Raw genomic sequence first — 15,611 nt, 5'->3', positions numbered from 1 at the left:
GTGCATAGCATACACGTGTGCCTGCGGGTCTGTGGGTGCACACACACGTACAGGCAGGTGTGGGGGTGTGCACGTGCACACAGGTAGGGGTGCACACACCACAGGGGCTTGTCGGTGTATGTGGGTGCACCCGGGCTGGGCACGGCGGCGGGGGTGCACATGTGCTGGGGAGGGCACGCGTGTAGGTGTGCACAGACACGTAGGGGTATATGCAGGGGTGCACACGCAGGGAAGTGCACACATACACACGCATCACAGACACAAACACACCGACACACAAAGACACACAGATACACAGACGCCGACACAGACACGCACACACACACGCCCCGCCCCCGTGTGTGCGGGGCCGCCCCGGAGGCGCGCGGCGGGGGGCGGAGCCGCGGCAGGTCCCGCCCCGGGGCGCCGGCGGGTGCCGGCAGGGGGCGCCCTGGCGTAGAGCCGCAGTCGCGGGCGGTCCCTCGGGCCCCGCCGCCGCCGCCGGGCCGGGCCGCGCCAGGAGCGGCCGCACCGGGCGATGAGATGACAGCGGCCACCCTGCAGGTACGGGGCTGCGGGCTGCCAGGGCCCCCCTGCCCCACTCCCGGGCCGCGCCGGGCAGCGCTCACCCGCTCCGGGGCCGCTGCCGTGCGGCCGGGCTAGGCCTCACCCTGCCCCGGTGCTGTGCCGGCGGAGAGAGGCCTCACCGGCCCTGGTGCGGTACTGGCCGGGGGCGGGCCTCACCCTGCTCCGGTGCCGTGCCGGCGAGGGGCGGGCCTCACCCGGTGCCGGCTGGGGAGAGGCCTCACCCTGCCCCGGTGCCAGGCGCCGCTACGGTGGTCTCGTCCTGCGGTGTGCCCGGCGGGGGCGGTGGGGAAGGAGCTAGGCCTTGTCCCACCGGGGCCAAGGGCCCCGCTGGCCGCCCCGGTGGGAGCAGGCGCTCCCTCGGGGTGGGGAAGGGCCTCATCCAGCTCCAGCCCCGGTGCCGCTCCGTGGCTGATGGTGCTGCACGCTCCCCCACCAGAAAGCCATCGACCTGGTCACCAGAGCCACCGAAGAGGACAAGGCCAAGAACTATGAGGAGGCGCTGCGGCTGTACCAGCACGCCGTGGAGTGCTTCCTACATGCCATCAAATGTGAGGCGGGGCTGGCGTCCTCCTGCCACAGCGCGGGGGGCTCCAGAGGGGGCCGTGGGGGTGCCAGCGGTGGCATGGGGCCGTGGGTGATGCCTGGGGGTCTCCACAGATGAGGCGCACAGTGACAAGGCGAAGGAGAGCATCCGCGCCAAGTGCACGCAGTACTTGGACCGGGCGGAGAAGCTGAAGGAGTACCTGCGCAGCAAGGACAAGCAGGGCAAGAAGCCGGTTAAAGAGTCCCAGAATGACAACAAGGGGTGCGTGAGGGTGTGACGACCCCCGGCTTGGCGGTGGAGCCGACGGGACCCTGCTGCCCTACCAGGGCCAGTTCTGCTCCTGACCCATGTCCTCTCTCCCCAGGAGTGACAGTGACAGCGAGGGCGAAAACCCGGAGAAGAAGAAGCTGCAGGAACAGCTGATGGGTGAGGGGCTGCGGCAGCTGTGGCGGGCACGGTTGTGCTGGCTGGCTGTGGGGTTAGTGGAGGGATTCCCAGACAGCCATCACGAGGGGTGGCTGTGGGGAGGGGGACAAGCTATGGGACTGGGACCCAGGGGCACATTGCTGGGTCTGCTAGCCTGCAAACTGGCCTCTGTGCCAAGGGGCAGTGGGGTTGGGGTGGGGGGCATGGAGGTGTGGGGAGGGAAGAGGGCTCTGGCTCACCCAGCTCTTGTCAGACATCGGGAGCATGGTGCCCATCTCTGCGGGGCCATGTGAGCAAAGCAAACTCCTTGCAGGTGCCATCATGATGGAGAAGCCCAACGTGCGGTGGAGTGACGTGGCTGGCCTGGAAGGAGCCAAGGAAGCTCTGAAGGAGGCTGTGATCCTGCCCATCAAGTTCCCACACTTGTTTACTGGTGAGGGTCACGGCAGTGCCACGGCTGCCACTTGCCCATGGAGGAAGTGTCATGAGGTGGCAGCTGTAGCAAACGTGTGCTGGGGGGGTGACCCTGAGCAGCAGGGATGCGTGTCCCTGTGGGCCCATGCGGATCCGGCCAGCACAGAGACTGGGGAGCCGTGACACTGGCCTCTGTCACAGGGAAGCGGACGCCCTGGCGAGGGATCCTGCTCTTTGGGCCCCCTGGCACCGGCAAGTCCTACTTGGCCAAGGCCGTGGCCACTGAAGCCAACAACTCCACCTTCTTCTCTGTGTCATCCTCCGACCTGATGTCGAAGTGGCTGGGAGAGAGCGAGAAGTAAGCTGGCAGCAGGGGTGCATGACTGCTGCTGCCGCTGGCTGCACTGGCAGTGCTAGAGCTGTGGCTGGGGCAGAGGAGCCACCGGCATCGGTGACCACTGTTAACGCAGATAAAGGGTTGCAGGGGAGAGCGCAGGCCCTCGTGATGCTCCACAGCCCAGGGACAGCCCTTCTGGCATGGAAGTCACCTGGCTGCCAGCGCAGGGTTCCCAGGGTGGGCAGGGGCAGGAGGAGCTGGCAGCATGTGTGGCTCCTTGCCCTGGGGCTGTCACGGGCTCTGGGTGCTGTTGGTGCTGTGGAGGGTCCCTGAGCGGGGTGCCCTGTCCTCTGCTTTGTTCCCAGGCTGGTGAAGAACCTGTTTGAGCTGGCAAGGCAGCACAAGCCCTCCATCATCTTCATCGACGAGGTGGACTCGCTGTGCGGCTCCCGCAATGAGAACGAAAGTGAGGCGGCGAGGCGCATCAAGACGGAGTTCCTGGTGCAGATGCAAGGTGTGTGGGGCTTCCCCGGTGGGATGAACTGGTGCAGGGTCCCCAGGGAGAGGACAGAGTGGGTTGGGGTGGGAGAAGCTGCCAGACGCCTGCATCCCGCATTCCCTGGGGGTTGCTCTGAGCTGTCTGCCTGCTGTGTCCCTGGGCAGGTGTGGGGAACAGCAGCGATGGGATCCTGGTGCTGGGTGCCACCAACATCCCTTGGGTGCTGGACTCGGCCATCAGGAGAAGGTGAGCAGGACACGATTGTCCTCCAGCTCCCGGACCCACATCCACGGCAGGGTGGCAGTGTGGGGCTCACCCCCCCACCTGCCTGCACTACCCTCAGGTTTGAGAAGCGCATCTACATCCCACTGCCCGAGGAGGCAGCCCGGGCCCAGATGTTCAAGATCCATCTGGGCAACACCCCGCACTGCCTGACAGACGCCAACATCCAGGAGCTGGCCTGCAAGACAGACGGCTACTCGGGGGCCGACATCAGCATCATCGTGCGGGATGCCCTGATGCAGCCTGTCCGCAAAGTCCAGTCAGCAACGCACTTCAAGAAGGTGAGCAGGGGGCTGTTCCCGGCCAGGGGGGTCCACCCATGCTGGGGGGGGGGGGGGGAGGGGCGGTCCCGCAGCTGGTGTTGGTGCTGTGGCTACCATCCCACTGAGCACCATGCTGCCCGGCTCTGCTGCAGGTCCGTGGTCCCTCCCGCACCACTCCTGGTGCTTTTGTGGATGACCTGCTGACACCGTGCTCGCCTGGTGACCCAGGTGCCACCGAGATGACCTGGATGGAGGTGCCCAGTGACAAGCTGATGGAGCCCATCGTCTGCATGGTTAGTGCCACTGCGGCAGCTTACGGGGTGGAGGCTGGCCCCAGCACAGCAACCCTGCAGCCCCAGCTCTGCTGCTTCCATCCCTCCTCCCAGGCAGCTGCCTGTCTCCGGGCCCAGGGCTGCAGCTCCTGTGGGTGGATACAGCCCTGTGCTCCCCATGGTGGGGAGTCTCCCGCTTGCCAGTCCCCCTGCAGGGTGCTGAGCCCCCAGTGAAGGCCTGGGTGCTGGGGAAGGGCCTGGGCTCCTCCAGGCAGCTCCCACCTGCAGAGCCAGTGTTGCTGCATGGCAGCGGTGCCGGCACCCAGCCCGTGGCAGCACCCACAGGATGGGTAGAGGCTGTGTGGGGGGGTCCCTACCCGGTGTCACCCTCCCCCCCAGCAGCGCCTGCTCTCAGCTGCCCACCTGCTTGTGTTGCAGTCGGACATGCTGCGCTCACTGGCCACCACCCGCCCCACCGTCAATGCTGATGATCTCCTGAAGGTGAAGAAATTCACGGAGGATTTTGGACAGGAAGGTTAAAAAGCGGGGTGGGTGAGCGTGGGGTTGGGGCAGCCACACTGGCAGGGCCCTGCTGTGCCCCCCCCCCCCCCCCCCCCCCCTAGCCCTGACACTGCTGGCCGTGCCAAACAGGTTCATCTTCTGCTCACTGTCCACCCCATCACACTGGCACCTGGCCAGGCACTGGGAGCATGGCCCGGGGGGGGGCTGACACTACGGGGAGGGGGAGGTGGGGGGGACTGTGTCCGAGCATGGCCTGGGTGGCCAGGTGCTCCCACTGGGTGTGCCCCACTCTTCTTCCTGCTCTTTTTTTTTTTTTATTTTTTAAATTAATGCTGCTTGGGTTCTGTCTTGTTTATATGACAATAAAAACAATCCAAAAGCTTCAGCAGGTGCCCGGCCCCTACCTGAGGCTCTGACTGCACTGGGGGACCCAGCCCAGCCCCCCCCTACCCCACCCACCCCCAGCCAGCACCGCACGTCCCCCCGTGCAGTCCCCAGGCCCAGTTCAGCCCCATCCTGGTGCCAGCCTTGCGCCCTGGCTGCTGCGCATGCCACAACCCTGGCTCTCAAACATCCCCTTGAAGAGGAAGATCTGCCGCCCATCACCCCCCCCGCGCAGCCAGTCTTGTTCCTAGACCCACAAAATGATTTCAGGTGCAAAGGGCAGCCTGGGGAGCCAGCGGGCAGGAAGGGCCGGTAGCCATGCTGCATCCACAGTGTGTATTGGCTGCAATAAAACCGAGTGGGAGCCCTCGTGGCCGTGGCTCTTCACTGCTTCTTTTGCCAGGGTAAGGATGGGGCGCTCAGCACCATGCCGGATGAGTCCTGGGCCCCAGTGCTCTGGCTCCGGAGGGACGGGCAGTGGGACAGCCTGTGTGGGCTGCGTCAGTCCAGCAGCTCCATCCAGCTGACGTTGGTGAAGGTGCGGGTGTCCATCCGGTCGATGTAGAGGATCCCATCCAGGTGGTCCATCTCGTGCTGGACGATGCGGGCGGCCCAGCCCGTCGCCTCCCAGCTCACCGGCTTCCCGTGCTCGTCCATGCCTGCTGCCAGGAGAGTGGCGGGGTCGGTGGGGCTGGGACTCGGGGGGGGGGTGGGGTGGGGGGGCGGGGAGGGGACCAGGTGGTAATGGGGCAGCGAAGGGGGGGGCCTGTGTGAGAGTGGGGGCAGGTGGGGTGCCCTATCCGGGGGCAGGGCCGGGGTCTTGGGGCAGGCAGGGCAGGGAGCACAGGCAGGGCAGGGGGCACAGGCAGAGCCGGGTGGTGGGACAGGCAGGGCCGGGGGGAGGGCAGGCAGGACGGGTGGCCGTACCGGAGACGTGGACGGCCCAGTGGCGCGGGACGTAGGCGGAGAAGCCGCGGAGGCTGGCGCAGCCCTCGGGGCCGGTGACGAGCCGCGAGTCCAGGACGCGCAGCGCGGGGTTGACGAGCAGGCGCAGCGCGAAGGGCTCGATGCGGTGGGCGCGGCGCAGCGCCGGCGGGTACCAGCGGCAGCGGGCGGGGGGCAGCTCGGCGGCGAAGACGCGCAGCGGGACGCCCAGCTGCGGGGCGCTCAGCCCCAGGCACGGCCAGCGCCGCAGCCCCGCCGCCAGCGCCGCCGCCAGCCGCCGCAGCTCGGGGCCGCCCAGCCGCTCGGGGCCCACGGCGGCGGCGGCGGCGCGCAGCACCGGGGCGCCCACCTGGCAGGGGGCGGCGAAGGGCGGCGCGGGCGGGCCCAGCACCCGCCGCCGCAGCGCCCGCCAGTACGAGCGTTCCCGCTCGGCCCAGCCCGCCGCGTCCCCGCAGCCGCGGCCCGGGGGGCCCTGCCGCGCGCGCCCCGCCAGCCGCCGCCCCGCCGCCAGCGCCGCCGCCATGGGGGTCGCCTGCGCGCGCAGCTGGGGCGCGGCGGGGGTGCGGGGCGCCCCCTGGCGGCGGGAGGGGGGGCAGCGGGGCTCCCGCTACCGCCGGGGGGCGCGGGGGGCGGCGGGCCACCGCCCGGCCCGGCCCCGCTACCCCGTGCCGGCTGAGATGCCAGGCAGCGCGGCCCCCCCCGGGGGAGCTCTCCGGCCCCGGCAGGGGCTCCCCGGGCAGGGCCTCCCCGTCCGCCCCCGGGCGCGGGGGCCTCTCCTGGGCCGGCTCCTCCTCGCCCAGCGCCGGCAGCAGGAAAGCCAGCGGCTCCCGCAGGGCGGCCACGTCGATGCGGCCCAGGCGCCCAAAGCGCTGCAGCTGGGTGGGGGGGACACCTGCCAAAGAGGAAAAGGGGGTCAGGTGGGGGCCTGCGAGCAACGGGAACCCCACAGAGGTGGCAACAGTGGGATGGCACCCAGCTGTCTTGCAGGGAGAGCCCAGCCCCCCTGTACATCTCCACCTCCCCACCCCAAGACACAAACCCCTGGGGTCTCACCCAATGCCTGCGCGATCTGTGCCGGGGGAAAGAGGACCTGGAGGCAGCGGTTCAGGTAGGGCAGCAGATCCTCCAGGAAGGCCGTGCAGAACTGGACAAAGAGTTCCTGCTCCCGCCCGCTGAAAGCCGCCTCCTCCGCACGGTGGAAGGCCAGGATGGTTTTGGTCACCTGGGGCAAAAGGCAAGAGTCGTTAATTCCTTGGGGAGTTGTTAATTCTGAGGTCGATTATAAGAGGCTCTACAAGCCTCAGTGCCAGGTCCTGCAGTGGGGTCACAACAGCCCCAGGCAGCATTGCAGGCTTGGGGAAGAGCAGCTGGGAAGCTGCCTGGCAGGAAAGGACTTGGGGGTGTTGACCAACAGTCACCTAAACACGAGCCACCAGTGTGCCCAGACTTTACCGCTCTACGACTCAACTGCCTGTTGAGGCTGTAGCGAGGCAGGGGTCAGTCTCTTCTCCCAAGTGACAACCAACAGGAGAAGAGGGAACAGCCTCAAGTTGCACCAGGGGAGGTTTAGATTGGATATTGGGTAAAATTTCTTCACCAAAAGGGCAGTCAAGCACTGGAACAGGCTGCCCAGGGAGACGGTGTAGTCACCATCCTTGGAAGGATTTAGGAGATGCGTAGATGTAGCAGTTAGGGGCATGGTTTAGTGGCGGGCTTGAAAGTGAAAGATTAATGGTTGGACTCTATGATCTTAAAGGTCTTTTCCAAAGTAAATGATTGTACAACTCTATCCTATGAATACTGAGGGCAGTGTGAGCCATCCCTGTGTACTCCCAGGACAAGGCACAGCTCCTTCCCCCAGTGCCTCACCTCACCAAGTGCAGCCTCCAGGCAGGCAGTGACGTCTTGGGCCAGGGCGATGGGGCAGCAGAGCCGTAGGTCATTGAAGGCGACGAGGATGCCATTGAGGAAGCAGGCGAGGGGCGGGAAGTCCAGCAGCACCATGGGTGGCTGCAGCGTCCCCGGCTGGGCTGTGGGCATTGGCACCCCGGCACTGCCCCCCAGGACAGATGGGGTAGAAATGAGCGTGTAGGAATTCATCTCCTCCCGGAACTTCTCCACTACCTCCTCCACCGCCTTCCTGAAAGCGGTGGCAGCTACGTGCTGGAAGAGGGGGGCCAGCTGCCCGCGGAAATCGGCCCCCACCCTGCTGAAGGAGAGGCCGAAGTACATGCACTGCCCCAGCAGCGAGTCCAGGCGGCTGCCCACCCCGCGCTGAAGATCGCGCTCCAGTGTCTGCAGGAACTGGGAGACCTTCTGCAGCACCCAGCCGTGGAAGATGGCCCCCTCGTTGAGGGCCTGCCCCTCAGGGGGCAAGAGTGGCTCCTCGTCAGAGAAAATGGCACGATACTGGGTGATGATGTCAAAGAGGTGGACACGACAGGTCTCGATGGTCTTGGTGATGTGGAAGTAGGGGTCATCGTCAGGGATGGAGGCCTGGATGGAGCGTAGCCAGGCATCCCGCGCCTGCAGGAACTTGATACGCAGCTCAGCCTCTGTGAAGACGTCCATGCGCCGCAGGTAGCCGATGACCCGCAGGCAGGCTGGCAGCTGGATGTTGGTGCGGAGCTGCTGGATGAGCTGGTTCAGCATCAGCTGGGTGGACTGGCGCACCTCGTCCACGATGCCCTGGGGTGGGAGAGAGGCCTCAGCTGCTGGGGCCAGGTGTGGGGTGGCTGTGGGGCAGGGGCAGAGTAGGACCTACCTGGATCACGGGGATGTTGCTGTGCTTTCTCTCCAGCCGGCGCACATAGGCAGCGAGCTCCAGTGCCTCCTCATAGTAACCATTACGGACACAGGTGTCCATGAGCTGCGGGATCTCCAGGATCTCCAGGATCTCCGTGTGCCGGTTCAGCGTCAGGCTGTTCATGCGCCGGCTGCAGGCAATCTCCTCCGCATCACGCATGAAATTCCTGCGGGATTGGGACAGGGTAAGCACGAGGGTCTCCCCTGCAGTGAGTGGACCCCAGGACCCTCCCACCCACGCTGGCCTCTCCTCAGCGCCATCCAGGGCCCCCTCCCAGTGCTGCCATTACCCCCCGTCCCTGTCAGCCTCGATCCTTACTGGGCCCAGCACCAAGGCTCCTCTCGCCCCCCTCCAGCCCAGCCCGCACTGGCCTCCCTTGCCCGCTGGACTGCCCCTGCCCCAGCCCTTTCCCTCCTCCCCGTTTCCACCGGTGCCTTCCGCGCCGCGGCCCCCACCAACCCCGGTCCCCCCCGAGCCCTCGCCCGGTCCCCGGCCCCGCACCGGCAGGCATCCTGGAGGGCGGGCAGGCGGCCCAGCAGGCTGCCGAGGCGGCTCTCGATGCCCCCGAAGCCGCGGCCGGCGCGGCCAGTGCACTCGGCGGAGCGGATGAAGGCCCGGTAGTGCTCGAAGGCCAGGCGGCGCGTCTCCGCCCCCACCCGCGCCCGCTCCGCCGCCAGCCGCGCCGGCTCCCGCCCCAGCTCCGCCAGCCCCAGCGCCGCCAGCTCGGCCACGTAGGCGGAGAGCTCGGGGCCGCCGGGCCCCGCCGCCGCCGGGCCGCGCAGCCAGGCCAGCAACCGGGCCTCCTCCGCCGCCGCCGCCATCGCGCCGCTCTGGCCGGACCGTCCCGATGGGCCGCCGCGCCGCTTCCAGGTCCACCGCTTCCGGTTCCGCCGCTTCCGGTTCCGCCGCAGCCCCGCGTGCGGGGCGCGGAGCGATGCGGCCGCTGACCGAGGCTGAGACGCGGGCGGTGTTCGAGAAGCTCGGACGATAGTGAGGGGCCGGGGGCCGGGCTGGAGGGGGGCGGGACAGATGAGCCCGGGGAGCCGCGGCGGGAGGGGGCCGGGAGGGGGGCCCGGGCCGGGCTCACGGGGCCTGTCCCCGCAGCATCGGTGAGAACATCCAGCTGCTGGTGGACCGCCCCGATGGCACCTACTGCTTCCGCCTGCACCGCGACCGCGTCTACTACCTGAGGTGAGAGGGGCGGCCGGGGCGCGGCGGGGGCGTGCGGCCGGCTCCGGTACCGGCCGGCGGTGGGCTCTGCCCTGGAGGCCGCTCCAGCTCTGCCCCCCGCTCCCCGCAGCGAGAAGCTGCTGAAGGTGGCTGTGAGCATCCCCCGGGACAACCTGGTGGCGCTGGGCACCTGCTTCGGGAAGTTCACCAAGACGCAGAAGTTCCGGCTCAGCGTCACGGCCCTGGATTTCCTTGCGCCCTACGCCAAGGTGGGACATGGCCCCTCGGCCGCCCCCCCCGCCCCGTGCCGGACCCCCCCCGGCCCCTCATGGCTCTGGGCTTCCCTTGCAGTACAAGGTGTGGGTGAAGCCCGGCTCGGAGCAGTCCTTCCTCTACGGCAACCACGTCCTGAAGTCGGGCTTGGGCCGCATCACAGAGAACACAGCCCAGTACCAGGGCGTGGTGGTGTACTCCATGGCCGACGTCCCGCTGGTGAGTGGCCGACGCGGCCCCTGTGCTTTCCAGGGCTGGGGCGTGGGTACAAGGTGGGGAGAAACTCTCATCTCATGACCCCTTCGTCTTTTCCCCAGGGCTTTGGGGTGGCTGCCAAGTCCACCCAGGAGTGCCGGAAGGTGGACCCCATGGCCATTGTGGTGTTCCACCAAGCCGACGTTGGGGAGTACGTGCGGAATGAGGACACACTGGCCTAAAGGAACTTCAGCGCTCCCAAGACGCAAGCATTCCTGGGCAGAATGGACCTTGTCCTGCACCGTTGGTTCAGCAGCGGTACAGGGAGCCCACACAGGGTGGAGGGGCTGGGAGCCACCAGCATGCAGCCCTGCACCCCTGCGGGGCATGCTGCCAATGCAAGGAGGAGCTCCCCCTGTGCCAGACCTGCCCCTGGCATCACATAAAGCCAGTTCTTTCTCCCAGACCGCCTGTTGTCTATTGCAGAGCCTTGGGGGGTGGGGGTGGGGTGTCAATGCTTGCTGCTGCTGCGCATCTCTGCCTTCCTGGGGCAGTGCGATACGCTGCGGTGTGAATCCAGAGGGGAGAAGCACCACATTTGGTTTGGCAGACGAGACTGGGGGGGGAAGCTCGCAGTCCGGGGCCGGGCTGTCGGAGGCTGACAGCTGAGCTCAGGGAGGGAGGGACGGGGCAGGCAGCTGCTTGCAAGGAAGGACCTACTTTGCCTGGGCTTGCAGAGGGTGAGCGGCAGGCAGCAGGCTGCCGTTGGTCCCCAGAGCATGTGCCAGTGGTTCCTTTATTGGGTATCTGGTAGAAAAGGCACGTTGCAACATTACAACAACAGGTAGGGATGTAACAAACCAACCCAGCATGCAAAGCTCAGGCAATTGCATTGCGCTTTTCTTCGGTCGGGGTGATTTCAGCTAGAGCCGGAGGCAGGAGCCGGGGGAGCTCTCCTTCCTCCTCCTCGAAGCAGGATCCGGCTTCCCTCCTGCTCTGTGAAGGGGCAGAGCAGCTGCTCAGTTACCAGGCACTGTAGGCAGGGTTCCTGCCCGCAGTTCCGGGCACTGCTAGCACTTCTGCCTGCTGGAGGTTTGCACGTTGAAGAGGCGCTTCAAAAAGTAGAGCTGCAGCACCCCAGAGAGGACAATGACACAGCTCTGAGCCATTGACCACCAGTTGACGTAGTTGTAGTTGGACTCCAGGAGGAAGGAGTCGGCTGCTTTCCGCATCCGGGCAAAGTTGTAGAACCGCCACATGTGGAAGATGTGGACCTGCAGCTTCCGGATGCTGACCTGCGGGTGAGGGGTGGGCGCTCAGCAGCGGGGTTGTGGCAGAGCCTGGGGCTGGCAGAGCTGCTCTGGGAGCTGCCCGCTGGGCTCAGCATTCAATTAACCTGCAACACTCCGTGCCCTTGGGAGGACGTGCCCATCCCTGTTGTGTTCAAGCACCCTGTGGTCACCTTGACACTCACCCCAATTGCCTCCAGGGTGTCATTCAGCTCTTTCTTCTCTTCCAGCTGCTTGTTTTCCACATTGAAGTCTTCGTAGTAGACACCAAAGTTGAGATATACCTGGACAAAGCCAAAGTGGTTCTGCTGGTTGTCCAGGCACAGCTGGTAGAAACCTGCAGAGAGAAATAGGGATTATTGTTCCCTGAGCAGAAGAGCCACTGGCAGGCAGACCCATCCCCAGCTCGACCTTCATCCTCCTGTTAGGGAAGGAGGTGTGATCAGATCGATCAACGCTCTGGGAAGCACTGGCAGCCCAGGGGCACAAAATACAGACAGCTCCTCTTCCAGCATTACGTTAAGTATCTGACTAACTTCTCTCACATGTACCTTTTCGTTGTGTCCTCACCCCAAGGGGAACAGAACTGTGTAATCCGGTGTTTACATTATAAAAAGCTTTGTCTATAGTCAGCATGTAAACCAAGAATCATCTTAAAAAATTAATCTCTTAACAGTTCGGTTTGGCCATCCAAGCAGGCTCATGTTGAAGATGTACACACTGCCTTATTGCAGATGATGTCTGGAGCTAGACAAGAGCATGCATTTCAAAATCTATACATCCCTGATGCAATTTTTTCCTTTTTGCCAAACCTGTGAGTGTTTCAAAACCATGAAGGCCTCTGCCTAGGAGGAGGAGGAACTGTTAATCCTTTGGTTTCATGACCACCCTGCTGGCCTGGGCAGGCTTGGAGCTGCTGCTCCTGCCTGCAGGCAGCTGGCAGGCAGGCTGGGCAGGGACCTGTCTCCTTGGTGAGGAAGTTGATCTGTCCTCGCACGTCCTGGGAAGCACCAAGCCGGAAGCCGTTGGGGTCGCTCGCGGTGGCCAGGACATTCCTGTTGTTGGCAATCCCTGTCGCCCGCTGGACCTGGAGGCAGGAAACACCCGAGGGGAATTTGTCAGCCTGACTCTGCACCCAGGAAACAGGGAAGCCTTCCCGCACAGGGCAGGACCTGCCCGTACTGAGGGGTGGTTTGGGGTCCATGGGGAGCTGCCCCCTTTGCTACCGTGAGCTGAGGCCAGGAACAGCCTCCAGCGAGCTGCCGGCTACATGGAAAAGAAAAAACCCACAATCTGCAGCCCTGGGAAACGAACCCCACAGTTCCCAACACCCGCTCAGACGCCACATCTCCCACCCTATGTGCCCACCCTGGCTCTCTGCCGCCCGGCTCAGGTGCTGCTGCCATTGCTGCTGGCTGCTGGAGTGTGGGAGATGGAGCAGTGCCGAGCCCCAGGACCATACCGTGTTCCCACAGAGCCGGGGGAAGCTGCCAGCGCCAGGCACGGCCGTGCCTCGCTCCTTCAACCAGCCTAGTGTAAACAGGAGATAAAAGGGCTGCAGTTTCCCATGCGGGAAGGGGCCGGAGCGTGGGGACAAGCAGAAAGGGCTGTGCCCGAGTCCTTCAGCGTGCCTTCCAGCTGTGGCTCGGAGGAGAGCAAAGGGCTGTGCAATGGGCTCCAGCCAGCCTGGCGGTGGGCAGAGCTCCCGCAGTGCCGGGGACACCCTGCAGCAGCCTGCGAGCAAGCCCTGCCTGCTCAGCACTGCGTCTCCTGGGAGCTCTCGCTGCTGCTTTGTGGTTGTAAAACAGGTATTTAAAAAAATACATGGGATTGATGATGGAAATTGCCTAAAAAGGCACAGTCCTTGAGATGAAGCATCCAAGTGACTGCAACCATTCCCTGTCTTGACCAAGGACTTTCCCCGCGCAAGGCAAACCATCTCTGCCCTGGGGGCAGAGGGTCTGGAGTTCAGCCAGCACGTGGGCTTCATCCCATGGGTACTCCTTCCACACATAGGCCTGGTCACAGGGAGTAGTGGGTTTGCGTGGTGAGGGTTTGGTGCGGGGGGGCTACAGGGGTGGCTTCTGTGAGAAGCTGCTAGAAGCTGCCCCCACACCCGATGGAGCCCGTGCCAGCTGGCTCTGAGACAGACCTGCTGCCGGCCAAGGCCGAGTTAATCAGCGATGGCGGTGGTAGCGCCTCGGGGATAGCATATTACAAAGGGGGAAAAAAAAAACCTGTGCCAGCAAGAGAGAAGGGAGAGACTATGTGAGAGCAGCTGCCCTGCAGCCCCCCAGCGTCAGTGCAGGAGGAGGTGGGGGGCTCCAGGCGCCACAGCACTCAAGCAGCCCGTGGGAAGCCCCCGGCGAGGCAGGCTGTGCCCCCAGCCCACGGAGCCCGCGGGGGAGCAGATCCCCACCTGCAGCCCGGGAAGAGCCCCATGCCGGGGCAGGGGGATGCCTGGAGGGGGCTGTGACCCGTGGGCAGCCCGCACTGGGGCAGCTCCTGGCAGGGCCTGTGGCCTCATGGGGAGAGGAGCCCAGGCTGGGGCAAGTTGCTGGCACAGCTGGGGACCCCATGGGGACCTGTGCTGGGGCCAGCTGTGCCTGGGGGGCTGCAGCCCGTGGGAGGGACCCACAGTGGAGAAGTTCATGGAGAGCTGTCTCCCCCATGGTGGAGCAGGGCAAGAGTGTGGGGAGGAAGGTGCAGCAGAAACAACGTGTGATGGACTGACCATAACCCCCATTCCCCGTCCCCTGCCCGCTTGGGAAATTACATCGGGAATTAAGTTAAGCCCGGGAAGAAGGGAGGGGTGGGGGAAAAGTGGTTTTCTGCTTGCTAAATTGAACTATTTTTCCCCAAGTCAAGTCTGTTTTCCCTGTGACAGTAAGCACCGAGTGATCCCCCTGTCCTTATCTCGACCCACGAGCCTTTTGTTATGTTTTCTCCCCCCTGCCTGGCTGAGGCGGGCAGTGACAGAGCGGCTGGGTGGGCACCCGGCGCTCAGCCAGGACCAGCCCACCACAGGGGACTAAGGCAATGCAGCATTGCCCACCGCCGGGCAGGCTGCACCCCCGCAGGGGGCATCTGGGACCAGCTGCAGAGCCACCACACCTGACCAATCCAGCATGGCCAGTCCCCAACCCCATCGGCTGCTGCACCCCACCACCAGCTCCCCAAGGCGTGTCCCACAACACTCACCTCGTAGCTGAAGAAGAAATTGCCGGTCTGGTGTGCAAACTGCCAGAAGCACTCCACAGTGCCAGCAGGGATGACAATGGCAAAATCGTACCGATCCGCCCCGTGGAAGAGGGGCTCCTGGCTGGACCCACTCAGGGGCTCAGTCCTGGGGCAGCTGGCGGGTCCCAGCAGTGCCAGGACCAGCAGCAGCAGCATCCTGCTTCCCAGCCTCCAGCGCTCCCTCCTGCCAGGGCAGGGCAGGAGCGGGGACCCGAGGTGGCAGTGGTAATCATTAACTGCCCCACAGTGGCACTTGGCAGTGCTGGGGCTGGTGTTGGGAGAGCATGGCACAGGCTCTGCTCCTCAAGGTGATCTCAGCACAGAGTGGGAGCTGCTCCGGCTGGTCCATGTTGGAGCTCATCAGCTGAACCCTTCTGTGGGGGCTGAGGCTGCTGTGAAGAAGCCCCGTGGTCACTGGCCACACGGAGCCGGTCCCTGCTTCCCTCGCCAACCAGCTCTGCCAGCCTGTGTCTCACTAATGAGCAAATTAACCACAAAAGGCGTGTTTCTCCAAAAAATACAGAGCCCCACACATCGCTGCCCACAGCCTTGCCTTGGGCTGTGCCGCCCTCCCTGCACGGCTGAGGGCAAGAGCCTCGAACGGGCTCAGCCCCATGCAGCACGAACACATCTCCTTCCAAACGGCCACAACCAATGGGCATTGCCTCACACTGGGAGTTACTGGTCCAGCTTGCAGCTTACACCAAGAAGCCCCAGAACCGCAAGGTGCTCCTGGCTACCTGGGGCTGCTCTCACCCTACAGGGAAACGGTTTTACAAGCAGAGGGGGAGGGAAAGCAGAGGCCAGAGCCAGGTGACAAGGGAAGCTCGCTCCAGCAGCTGCTGCTGAAGGACAGAAGGGAAAGCAGGTGTTTCCACAGACTTCTCCCCAGCCCTGGCTCTGCAGGAACACAGCCAAGGCATGCTGCATTTAACAAATACCCTCAGAGCTCCCCTGCCCTTTGACTTCAACAAGAATCTAGTCCAGAAGCTTCCGCTTCATGTCTACGCCAATGCAGCAGCACCTCACACCTTCAGGGCATTGCTGTCCCACCCCAAACAAACAGCTGCCGACACAACCCCCCACCCCAGCCACTGAGCAGTCCAAGGGGTAGCCCTGAGTCTCCAGGGTGGTGCGTGCCCTGGCAGGGCAGCTCACAGGCAGCACCCCAAACTGCTCATTT

At 64.8% G+C, this 15,611-nt stretch overlaps 4 protein-coding genes across 5 annotated transcripts; 2 read left to right on the top strand and 2 right to left on the bottom strand.

Annotated features, from left to right (window-relative positions):
- The first annotated feature begins 410 nt into the window (after window positions 1-410).
- On the top strand, window positions 411-4,883 carry VPS4A (vacuolar protein sorting 4 homolog A). The gene is made up of 11 exons (XM_040615567.1): window positions 411-543; window positions 1,004-1,115; window positions 1,225-1,372; window positions 1,476-1,537; window positions 1,851-1,970; window positions 2,153-2,309; window positions 2,654-2,802; window positions 2,952-3,033; window positions 3,131-3,350; window positions 3,485-3,625; window positions 4,043-4,883. Exons 1-11 carry the CDS (start codon window positions 523-525, stop codon window positions 4,142-4,144), a joined length of 1,314 nt encoding a protein of 437 aa, XP_040471501.1. The 5' UTR covers window positions 411-522; the 3' UTR covers window positions 4,145-4,883.
- COG8 (component of oligomeric golgi complex 8) lies at window positions 4,453-9,106 on the bottom strand. Of its 2 annotated transcripts, XM_040615566.1 has the most exons (6): window positions 8,763-9,106; window positions 8,220-8,427; window positions 7,325-8,143; window positions 6,509-6,677; window positions 6,219-6,347; window positions 4,453-5,169 (listed from the first exon to the last, which is right to left on the bottom strand). In XM_040615566.1, exons 1-6 carry the CDS (start codon window positions 9,080-9,082, stop codon window positions 5,012-5,014), a joined length of 1,803 nt encoding a protein of 600 aa, XP_040471500.1. In that variant the 5' UTR covers window positions 9,083-9,106; the 3' UTR covers window positions 4,453-5,011. The 2 variants fall into 2 exon arrangements, with proteins under 2 accessions (XP_040471500.1, XP_040471499.1); XM_040615565.1 differs by lacking the exon at window positions 6,219-6,347.
- Window positions 9,107-9,139: 33 nt separating this feature from the next.
- On the top strand, window positions 9,140-10,363 carry NIP7 (nucleolar pre-rRNA processing protein NIP7). Its single transcript, XM_040615569.1, has 5 exons — window positions 9,140-9,251; window positions 9,366-9,452; window positions 9,562-9,700; window positions 9,783-9,923; window positions 10,022-10,363. The coding sequence occupies exons 1-5, from the start codon at window positions 9,196-9,198 to the stop codon at window positions 10,139-10,141; spliced, it is 543 nt and encodes a 180-aa protein (XP_040471503.1). The 5' UTR covers window positions 9,140-9,195; the 3' UTR covers window positions 10,142-10,363.
- Window positions 10,364-10,659: 296 nt separating this feature from the next.
- On the bottom strand, window positions 10,660-14,695 carry TMED6 (transmembrane p24 trafficking protein 6). Its single transcript, XM_040615568.1, has 4 exons — window positions 14,390-14,695; window positions 12,149-12,275; window positions 11,374-11,525; window positions 10,660-11,194 (listed from the first exon to the last, which is right to left on the bottom strand). The coding sequence occupies exons 1-4, from the start codon at window positions 14,582-14,584 to the stop codon at window positions 10,970-10,972; spliced, it is 699 nt and encodes a 232-aa protein (XP_040471502.1). The 5' UTR covers window positions 14,585-14,695; the 3' UTR covers window positions 10,660-10,969.
- Between the last annotated feature and the right edge of the window lie 916 nt (window positions 14,696-15,611).

The sequence above is a fragment of the Falco naumanni genome, chromosome 15 (assembly GCF_017639655.2).
Source record: "Falco naumanni isolate bFalNau1 chromosome 15, bFalNau1.pat, whole genome shotgun sequence".
In the NCBI taxonomy this organism is placed as follows: Eukaryota; Metazoa; Chordata; class Aves; order Falconiformes; family Falconidae; genus Falco; species Falco naumanni.
Note: the sequence above shows the minus strand (reverse complement) of the source record. Positions and strands in the feature narration are given on the sequence as shown.

Bases quoted from the DNA above. Each gene is read 5' to 3' on its own strand.
- VPS4A (XM_040615567.1), top strand. From the start codon at position 523: ATGACAGCGGCCACCCTGCAG. The intron at 1,116-1,224 runs GTGAGGCGGGGC...GGGTCTCCACAG, and splicing joins CTTCCTACATGCCATCAAAT to ATGAGGCGCACAGTGACAAG. The intron at 1,971-2,152 runs GTGAGGGTCACG...CCTCTGTCACAG, and splicing joins GTTCCCACACTTGTTTACTG to GGAAGCGGACGCCCTGGCGA.
- COG8 (XM_040615566.1), bottom strand. From the start codon at position 9,082: ATGGCGGCGGCGGCGGAGGAGGCCCGGTTGCTGGCCTGGCTGCGCGGC. The intron at 8,428-8,762 runs GTGCGGGGCCGG...CCAATCCCGCAG, and splicing joins GCCCTCCAGGATGCCTGCCG to GAATTTCATGCGTGATGCGG. The intron at 6,348-6,508 runs GTGAGACCCCAG...CCTCTTTGGCAG, and splicing joins ACAGATCGCGCAGGCATTGG to GTGTCCCCCCCACCCAGCTG.
- NIP7 (XM_040615569.1), top strand. From the start codon at position 9,196: ATGCGGCCGCTGACCGAGGCTGAGACGCGGGCGGTGTTCGAGAAGCTC. The intron at 9,453-9,561 runs GTGAGAGGGGCG...CGCTCCCCGCAG, and splicing joins GACCGCGTCTACTACCTGAG to CGAGAAGCTGCTGAAGGTGG. The intron at 9,701-9,782 runs GTGGGACATGGC...CTTCCCTTGCAG, and splicing joins TCCTTGCGCCCTACGCCAAG to TACAAGGTGTGGGTGAAGCC.
- TMED6 (XM_040615568.1), bottom strand. From the start codon at position 14,584: ATGCTGCTGCTGCTGGTCCTGGCACTGCTGGGACCCGCCAGCTGCCCC. The intron at 12,276-14,389 runs GTGAGTGTTGTG...TCCTGCCTCCAG, and splicing joins ATTTCTTCTTCAGCTACGAG to GTCCAGCGGGCGACAGGGAT. The intron at 11,195-11,373 runs GTGAGTGTCAAG...CCTCACCCGCAG, and splicing joins ACACCCTGGAGGCAATTGGG to GTCAGCATCCGGAAGCTGCA.